Source organism: Metarhizium robertsii, assembly GCF_000187425.2.
Source record: "Metarhizium robertsii ARSEF 23 chromosome Unknown MAA_Scf_9, whole genome shotgun sequence".
Taxonomy (NCBI): domain Eukaryota; kingdom Fungi; phylum Ascomycota; class Sordariomycetes; order Hypocreales; family Clavicipitaceae; genus Metarhizium; species Metarhizium robertsii.
In genome coordinates this window covers 80,812-90,409 of record NW_011942237.1, presented here as the reverse complement: position 1 = coordinate 90,409, position 9,598 = coordinate 80,812, and the positions used below count along the sequence as shown (strand labels likewise).

Sequence of the window (9,598 nt, the reverse complement as noted above, 5' to 3'; positions counted from 1 at the left end):
ATGCTGTTTCATGTTCAACAGGAGGTACGAGACGCACGCGTTGAAGGACGAAAATTGTGTTATATGATGTCATGTACGGGAAGACACAAATTTCCTTCCAAGTGGGTGGGGGTCCTGGATCGCCAACGTAGGCGATCAAACAGTTGGACAGTCCGACGTCATTAAAACACCGCGTCATCTGAGCTTGAACGTTGCGTCTTTCTCGGTGGCAAAGTTGAGACGAAAGGCGATATGTTGACCAAATGGTCTATCTATCACTATTTCTGTCAAAAATCACTACCGCTATCACATTCATCCATCATACAATCTAGTAGGTTGCACAGTTTTCGGCGCATGTCCGGATCTTTGGCCTTCTTGATTATGCACGATATAACTTTTTGATCCAAATCCCGCAAGTCTCGGCTGTTCTCCGGCTTCACCAAAATATCAAGAAAAGTTGCGACATGTTGCCAATCATCGTAGGCGGCAGCGGTATCCATCGCGTAGAAGTAGATTGAGAGGCTTTGGCGACGATGAGCCCCAAGGTACCCCAGCAGACGTGATACAGCTTGTTCGGGTTGGTCCCTGCGAGCCCCAGCCTGACAAAATGCAACTTCTAAGGCAGGGTCTGTGGAATATTTCATCACCTCCAATAATACATCATCGCCAACAAGTGCGGCAGACACGATCGCCTCCGGCATGTCACGAAAGTATGTCTCCTCATTCATGAGCCAGTCAATCATCTTCAGATGCTTGCCCTGGATGGCCGCTAACATGAGAGAGCAAGCTTCGCTATCGGCGAGTCGCATGCGTGTATGTCTGTTCGCTTGTATCGCTTGCTCAACATCGCCATTCTTGGCCGCATGATACAAGGCTGCGAAGGGATCGTACGCATATTCTAGTGATTCGGGGGTAAATAGAAGATCTCTCAACGTGTTGTCATTGTGCAGCAGGTCCACGGCATCTCGTCGGGCCAAAAGATCTACCGGGCTCTCGCCTTCTGATTCAGAAATACCAGTATTGCCAGTTAATTGCTCAAAAGCGGGACGGACGTGTTCATTGTACCACGCATGAATCCGAGGCAATGGAACTACATCCTTCGTCATGCCAGCAAGTAGTCCCATACACCATGTAATCGATTGAACTCGAACTAGTGCCCGTGGTTTGGGATCCGCATGGTTATAGCCATTCAGATGAAACTTGGATGAGTAAACAGTGTCACGAAAAATATGAACGGTTATAATGACAGCATCGAACTCGTGGGCAACTTTGTCGGCCAAATTAAAATAGAAATTGCAAAAATTTGGAGTTTTGCCGAAATCGGAACGCATGTCTTTAAGCATGAGCGTGCGAAAATTGTTCACTTGTTCCTTGCGCGAAGCGGCAAGCTCTTCAGCTTCATAAAAGGCCATGAATTGAGCTTCCTGCTCCGGAGAGAGGCCGGTTAAAGGAGTTAAAAGAATCTCTGGCTGATCGGCCCAAATACATCGATCCAGTTCCGCGTATTGGGCATCAGTCAGTCCGGAAAGAAGAAGGTTTTGTGTAACTAGGTGTATAGGATCCGCGTTGCCAGATAGATGTGTTAGCAAAGTGGAAACAATAAGTTGTGCCAAAGTTGCTGCTGAAGAATCCAATAGCGTCGCTTGACCCAACTCGCTCCTTTCAAGTAACAAGATGACGTGGTGAGGTGAATCATCCTTTATTTCTGTATGAGTAAGACCTACAGTAGTAGAGGATGAACTGTACTTGTCAAGCAGCTGATGGTTCCCAATTGCTACCATTCCGCGGTCACAAGAAAACAGTGCTGCGAGTCCAAAGGCCAAATGTCGCGTAGAGGACAGGCTAAGGAGATGGTAAAATGCCACTCGACCAGCGTAAGCATTGAGCGAGCCACATTTAGGCTCCAGCCGTGAAACTAGAGACCGATAAGCAGCATGCGAATCGTGCAGATGATGGAAAGGGCCGTCATTCATTGCCGTATAAACATCTAGAGATGGATAATGGTGGGTTTCCGATGAAACATTGGCAGCGTCTGAAAGTGGTTTCATTGTGCATTTGGCATTAGCTTTGCATTGCTTTCAAGAAATGTCCGATGTTAAACGGGTGGTTAGGTGCCTGGCCCAGTTTAAATGTAATCAACTGGACCTGGAAGCCCATGTAGCAAAGCACGCGACAAGTCGTGAAGCCTTGTAGTATTAATAACATTGTACTGTATCGCTTTGACATAGAGATTCGAAACGTTCCTGGATGAGCCGCTGTGGCTCGTCACCTGTCAAGATCAGGTCGCTCATAAGCACAATGCTGCCTCTGTCAAGAACACGCAAGCATCACTGCCTAGGTGGCAACTTGCCATTGGCAAGTGGCAAGTGGCAACAGGCAATCGTAATACTGCTGCGTAGGCTGCTGCCTACGCAGCAGTATCCCAACAAGTATTTAATTTTGTATAATTCCCCTCTTTTAGATAGGAATCAAGAGTCTCCCGTTTTGTCCAGGCTATCCCATACAATCGTGTGTGTGGCATCACCAGTCTTATGAGCTCTCTGGCTGGCCATTGCGATATCGAGGATGGATTATGCCCTACGTGGCGTTATTTAAATAAATATGTCCCTCACTCATCCGTGCGTGGCTGTGTCTGAGCCCAGTGACCCGTCTTCTAAGCGGTACTTGAAGGTACATGCCCACAACTACACTAATCCATTTCTAGCCTGGAAAAGGGTTCTTTATTTATCTTATGTAGCGAAACCGCGACACTAATAAAGCCTTCTAGTGTACCGGTAAGGCATCAATGACGGAGAGCTGGGAACTAGGTTGTGCTCATGGATGACTTGGGAAACGTGTAACACAACTTGATAGTTCCTTACCGGAGGTGGCTTCACAGCTCGCAATATCTTATGTGGGGGTGTGTGTGGGTGCATCTGTGTACCGAGCTGGGCTGGCGGTAACTTTCTTCAACGATGCTCAACGAGCCGCGCACATGAATCGCGGCAATGATATTAATACATTGTAACGTTTATTCAAGTTTAGTCGGACGTCAAATCGACGCAGAGACGGCCGCAACGAAGCCCACAGGTGCGGCAAATGAATTCGGGCAACTTGCTGGTATTTGTTATATATTGGCCCTGCCCTCGCTCTACTGGGAAGTGTTCGGCAGGCGGCGCTCACTGTACGCCAAAGCAAGTCAGAAACATCATTTCTTTCCGTGTTAATGCTTGGAAATCTCTTACGGCATGACAACGACGGGCATGGTTAGAGCCGCACGACAGGCTCACTCAGCAGTTGCCCAAAGCTCCGATCCGACAAATTCGTCAAGGGGCAATGTCGATGTGTTCGATGTATCGGGAATCCAACTCCCAGGCGAGGATGACAATTGTGTGCCTGTTTACGACACCTGCGCCACTATACGGCGGAAAATTAGTGGTTTCTTGAGGATCCAGGGGCTCACGCAGGCAGCTTTCCTTCGTGCCATTTCTATCGCTTCCGGGGATTGTCGCAAATTACAAGGAGGTCAATTGAAGCGATTTTTGGCAATGCGAGGTCCCCTGGCTGGGAATACCAGCGCAATGTATTACAAAGCGTACTTCTTCTTCGAGAAAAGTCGGATACGCGACAACAAGGGCAAGAGTGACGCTCGCCTGGAGATGGAGGGGTTGCATCCCGATGGGATGGATACGAGCGGGGTTCGAAACCACGTCTGGGCTCCCGAAAACTCGAAGGTGGAAGTTGACAAGTACGGAGTAATTCGAATTTATTAGCGAAGGTGCCTGGTTGTCCATCGTAAGCTCAACGTCAACATTTCCATACACATGGCATATTTGCCACGAAAGTAGTACTGTAGTGTACAGAACAATCGAAATGCATCTGAATTTCTTCCTTGTATGGATGGAAATTTGGAGATTTTAGGGGCAGCGTTTTCAACCACATTTTGCATGTGTCTGGTCTTCACTGACACAAACCCACCCGGTGTCGTTCATCGCGAAGATCCATGACAATGCAGAACTCCAAGGGATATTTAGCCGAACGCTAGATTTCACTAATTACTTGAGGTCTGAAGACGGCATGTCGCTCGTAGTATTGCAGAATCTGCTTGATTATCTCATTAGCGGCAGGTTTCTTGTTGTGCGGGAGGTCACGTACCCTCTGCGGACTCTTCTTGCATAGCACGGCCGTCAGCAGCTTAATTTTTCGTCCATTGGGCCAAGTGATGTATGCTACCAGTCTACCAGAAGAGTCATTTTCCACAGCATCAATCGCGTACTGCACATTCTCCCAAGATCCTGAGGGTGGGTACCACTCTTCCTTTGGAGACTGTTGTCGGTACACCCGCGTTGTTTTCGACACCTCAGGCCTCTGCTCAGACACTTTTCTGTCACCTTTGCCTTGAAACAGAGTCTGTCCTGCGGAATGACGAGTTCTATCTGTGCCGCGAGTTTGGGGTTTGAGTACACTGGATGATCTAACTCTCCTGTGTTTTGGACTAGCCCGACTCTGCGGCCTCCGTCTCTCAGTTTGCTGGAGTGGGTGTGGCCTGGCCATAATATTGCGAATATTTGCTGCAAGAGCCAAAGAGTGTGTATTTACGTATGCCTTTGGCTTAACATGCGGATAGCCTCCGTTATGTGGATGGTTGACTATTGCCAAAGCTAATATCGGACCCCCGGCATTTTTGTCGTTATCGAGGGCTGAAACTTCGAAGTGTTATATAAAGAAATGGACGGTGGAACATTCATAACCATGTGTTTGCTTGCATTGTACATACGGGTTCTCATGCGTTAGGTGTTTATTATGCGCAGACTTGGTTGCAGGCATTTCTCCATAGTGCTTTTGAGCGGCGACATGGGTTTACAATCATGATTGGCGTAATTATTTTCACTGGCCAGCAAATGAACTGAGTCGCGGAAAACATCCCAACATCGGTCCTGCCACCTGTCGCTGACACCTAACAGTCCTGCCACGTAAAGGGGTGCTAATTTTGTGGTCTTTTTGCCCGGCGCTTTCAGCTCGCAGTGACCAGTGACTCGAAACATAACGTCATAAAAAATTTCATGCCCCTCGCGGTCTCGCGTAGTTCCCTCAGGCAAGGGTTGAAGAATATTTTGTGGGCACCCTGGTCCCTTCTCCCTAGTCCATTCTCCCCGGTCCATTCAGCTACCATCTAACAGTGTTGCTGTGAGTTTCGACAGCGATGAAGGACTCACTGCAATATCTCTGAGGTGACCGTCAAACCCCTCGTATTCATGGTATTTTGCCGAACCCTTGATCGGACCGGAGGAACTTGGGGTACCCTCCGTGAGTTTCTCGGGCGACATTATCTCCGTGAATAGACAACGTACATATCCACAGTACATTTCACAGGTCGACCAAGGCACATGCGGTCAGCCGAACTTATAAAGTTGTATCACGATATTGACGGTAAAGACGCCTTAACTTTGGCTGCCGAGAATGGCGACAAAGAATTGGTTGAGTTTCTTCTCCGCCAGCCTGGCATGTTCGTTGACTGCGCCGTTGCACGCGGCCCTGCTTCCGCTGTCGAGATGCTCCTGACGTCTAACGACATCGATTTCACTCACTACATGTACGGCAGAACAGGTCTTTTCTTACTGGCCACTGTCTGGGGCCAAACCGAAATTGTGCGTCTGCTGCTCAAGTGTAATGATGTCGACGTCGGAGCCAGTCTCCGTCTGGCTTGACCGCCCTTCATCTGGCTGCCATGCATGGCCATGCCGCAGCTATTGAAGCGATCTTAGAAACACAGGGATGTGGATAGGTTTTTCAGAGATCCGAGTGGCCGCACAGCGCTTCACTGGGCCTTGGAAGCTCAGGATAAAGTGTCGATTAAAGCCCTGCTGTCCATGCCAGACCAGACCGAGGCAAATGGCCGCGCGACGGTGGCCTGTATGGGTAACTCGCCTGAAGACGTAACACGTAGACTCTGATACACGAAGGCAGCCCCTGGCTTTGGTCCTGGAGAAAATACGCGCAACTTCGCGTGCCGGGCTCCATTACCTGATGAGGATGTCATGTGGCCCTCGGGAGAAGCCCGATCAGGTGTCGCATGGAGGCTTGTTATATAATCTCTTACGTAGAATAATCCAGCCCAGTGCAGTGAAAGGTTGCTTGTTGAAAATGGTTTTCTCCGTTATATCAGCTATGGTTGGTGTATTTCCAAGCCTCGGGGCAACTTCTTGCCAAGTATCTCATCCAGTGGATATTGAATACTCTGGTAGAGACTTCCGTTTTTCTAGGCATCATTGCTGGGTGTGTTTCTCACGCGCATTGTTCTTTTCTCGGTTCCTAGAAGCATTTACGAGGAAGTGGAAAGCTCTATGAGTCTAGGGAGACTTTATCCTGCGTGCTCGTTGGTGCGGCTTCCAGAGAACACAACCAAGCTGGCGCCCTCGTTTGATAACACCCATAGTTTCATGCCAATGCACGCGAGGGCACGGCACCGAGGGCACGCGAGGGATAGCAAGGGGCTGTGGCACAGATCAACATTGTAACGCAACTTCCGCGGCCACATGGCAAAGAGGCATGTTACAAGTACCCGGTGTTGCAGCTCACGAGGATTGTTTGGGAGCATCTTCTAGACCAAACTACTTCGACGCTCTCTTTGGCAGCATGGTCCACAAGCACTACAGACATCTTTGATTCCATATTAAGTACCAGTAGGCCCGCCTACGGCATATAACACTGGAGTTCCAGGTTGCAGGTGGCGCCGTGCACACTCCACGCACGCAGTTTGTTGAGACGGTGTCGTGGTTCGGTATGGCTTGAATTTCTGCTTCCAAATTGTAAGCCCATGCATGCGTGCCGGGGGTTGGTTGATTGAAAGAAAACTCATGAAACTGACACTCGTTGGCTTTACTTAAGACCAAGTTGGCCGTACCTGGCTGGCCAGGTATTCATCCATCATGACTGACCGTGATTATTGCAACTTCGAGCTTTTGCTGTGTTATCTAGGGTTCTTGTTTTCACAAGATGGTGCGGTGTGACATTCGGTAAGGACTTCCGGCACGGTAGCTGCAAAGCCATCCGACTACACGCCCTCGATTCCAAACAATACAAAGGCGAAAGCAAATTGCTGATTCTCCGTCTCCATATCTAGTCTGATTCGGGATCATATCTCATTTCGAGGACACCCTCACGAGTCCGCGGGCCAAGTACTTATCGGCTCTGTGCTGCTTCGTGTGTCCACACCTGTGAACAAAGTGCATTTCCGCCTACGCCTGTTGGGAAAACTTGAAGCAGCCGATGCTTCCGTCCGAAAGTGGCAAAAAGTATTAAATTTCAATGCCACCAAAACGACACTGTCGAAAACCATCATCTCGGAGCAATCCCAAGCCATCATAGGTCTCCCAACTAGTGACGGCGTAACTTTACCTACAGGGCGCCACGAGTATCCATTTGAACTTCTCCTTCCCGGCGACGTGACCGAAAGTATTGAAGAGCTACCAGAACTGAGTCTCAAGTACCGTCTTGAGGCAACCATATACAGTCGAGGAGTCCCCGTGGAGAAGGCTCATAAGCACGTGCGCATATTTCGCGTCGCTGCCACGGACGCCGTGGAGCCGTTTCATGCCGAGATTTCACAAGGGACGTGGAGAAATAAGGTGGATTACTGTTTTAATATTCCGCAGAGGGTGGTTCCCTTCGGGGGAGTCGTTGACTTGAGCATACTTGTCAGCGCACTCGTTGTAGGGCTGGACCTGGAGGGCATTAGGCTAAAGGTAGTCGAAGACCGACAATCATGCGTGAAAAACGGCGCCGGGCGGACCACAACAAATCATTTCACGAGAGTCCTCGCCAAGACATGGGTTAACGACGGGAGATGCCAGCAACTCTCGGCAAAGAAGAAAACGGATCTAGGCATGGGCTGCTGGTGCCTGTCTGCGCGGTTGCCGCTGCCCTCAAGTCTCAAAGAATGCGCTCAAGATATTGATCTCGGCATGATTAAGGTCGCCCATTTCGTCGAAGTAGTTGCAGTACTGAAGAACCCGGACGGGCATGTATCTAATGTGAGTAACAGAACTTGCCCATTCGTCAAGTGAATACGGCTTGGCTGATATCATCTGCGTGGCTTGTTCTTCTTAGCTTTGCGCAAAATTACCCGTAGCGGTTGTGATACAGCCCAGCACCTCATTTGATCAAGACGGAGGCTTGGTCATTCGAAGGGAGCTTTCTGGCCACCCTCAGCGTATGAGCGCAATAGCTCCGCCAAGATACTCACGCCATATACATGACCAACGTGTCATGAATTACTTGCGGCCAAAAGCGGAATATTGAAGCACTTGACGGATTCTCATCCTCAGCCACGCGACATGCCATGTTATCAATTGAGAGCCGTTGAATGGCATGGTCCTCAATCAAGTGAGTTGGTCATGAAAGGAGCAGGAGAACATAACTTGTATCATGAGTAAACTCTTGGACTCTTAGACCAAGTCAGATTTTCGGGTGGTTGGGTCGTGATTGTCGTAGGACGAGATCAATGGCCTGGAGGAGACAAAAGTATAGGAAAATTGGCTTCAATTGACAATAGCCACATGACTTACTGGGAGCAGCGGGAGAAGCTGGCAAAGAGTTCGAGCTGTTTATTTACGTAGTTGTCATTATTTTTATATTAACACACCACTAGCCTACAATGAAAAGTACAGTATCTGCTCTTCTCGCTGAATGATGCTGTATTGACTTCTAGCTCACGATCGTATGAATACATACAGTAGTCCATGAGTTTAATGTACAGCATTCGTATTATTCGTGCGTGTAAATATCTATATTGGCCTTCTCTAAAGAGCTGCCACTAGGCAGCACTAATGCTCTGAGCCACCAAAAATGTTGCCACAGCATGATGTTCGGCCCACTGATGGTGTGACCGCTACCCCAATGTGACCACGACGATCCCATATAACGTTCTGTGTGATGTTGAGCTTGTGGGTAAAGATTTGCTTCATAACGATATAAAAACTTATGGGCCCCATTATCAAGCAGGCACATATTACCAGTAAAGGTCTAGCCGCAATCAATGCGTCTGTCTATACCACGGCGGCCGGCAGTGCGCTCAACTTCTGAACTCAGCCCACACAGATGCGCGGCCAATTTCTTCCACTTCTGGTTCATCCAAAAGTAAAGTTATGTCCGCCAATGGCCCCCTTATATCCCTTAAGCAGCAGGAAAAGCGATCTGCAAAAGACTCCTCGGCATAACGCTTCCCGTACCACCAAACCGAAGTTGGCGGGAGTTTAAGAGTAAGAAAGTCGGCGTGAGAGAACGGCACCGTCTGGAATCGGTACTCGACGCCTCCGGATTCCGGATTCCTCCTTCTGCAGCCCCAAAATAAGACTGACTCCCCTCCAACACGACGCAAGATATCCTCTTCCAGTTCTTCATCGGTCATCATTGTCCGGGTGACGCACTTCACAATCAACCAAAATCTGCACCAGCGTCGTCTCTAAGACTCAACACAGAATGAATGAGTGCAACGCTCCAAGCAGTCTGTTTCCTCCTTATTGTCATTGCCACCACCCCTTGACAAGAGTTTCGACGCCAGTGGTTCTTGGAAGAGATCCAACCACATTATGTCTCGCGAATGGCGCGGGCGTGGAGGTGTAAGGGAACGGCCCCACTT

The 9,598-nt window shown here is 49.1% G+C and overlaps 3 protein-coding genes across 3 annotated transcripts in view; 2 read left to right on the top strand and 1 right to left on the bottom strand.

The window, feature by feature from the left end:
• The window catches only part of MAA_01592 (Ribonuclease H domain protein), a gene marked incomplete at both ends in the record, with an annotated part of 2,586 nt that extends 559 nt beyond the window's left edge, over positions 1-2,027 (bottom strand). Inside the window, one exon of the mRNA XM_007819590.1 lies at positions 305-2,027. Within this exon, the coding sequence (XP_007817781.1) occupies positions 305-2,027 (1,723 nt within the window). The remainder of the gene's footprint in view (positions 1-304) is intronic.
• Positions 2,028-5,345: 3,318 nt separating this feature from the next.
• On the top strand, positions 5,346-5,666 carry MAA_11527 (uncharacterized protein; the record flags this gene model as incomplete). Its single annotated transcript, XM_011413522.1, has 1 exon — positions 5,346-5,666. One exon carries the CDS (start codon positions 5,346-5,348, stop codon positions 5,664-5,666), a length of 321 nt encoding a protein of 106 aa, XP_011411824.1.
• A 1,288-nt stretch (positions 5,667-6,954) lies between these two features.
• Positions 6,955-8,024, top strand: MAA_01593 (Arrestin-lik; the record flags this gene model as incomplete). The annotated part of the gene is made up of 2 exons (XM_007819591.2): positions 6,955-6,974; positions 7,082-8,024. The coding sequence occupies 2 exons, from the start codon at positions 6,955-6,957 to the stop codon at positions 8,022-8,024; spliced, it is 963 nt and encodes a 320-aa protein (XP_007817782.2).
• Positions 8,025-9,598: the final 1,574 nt, after the last annotated feature.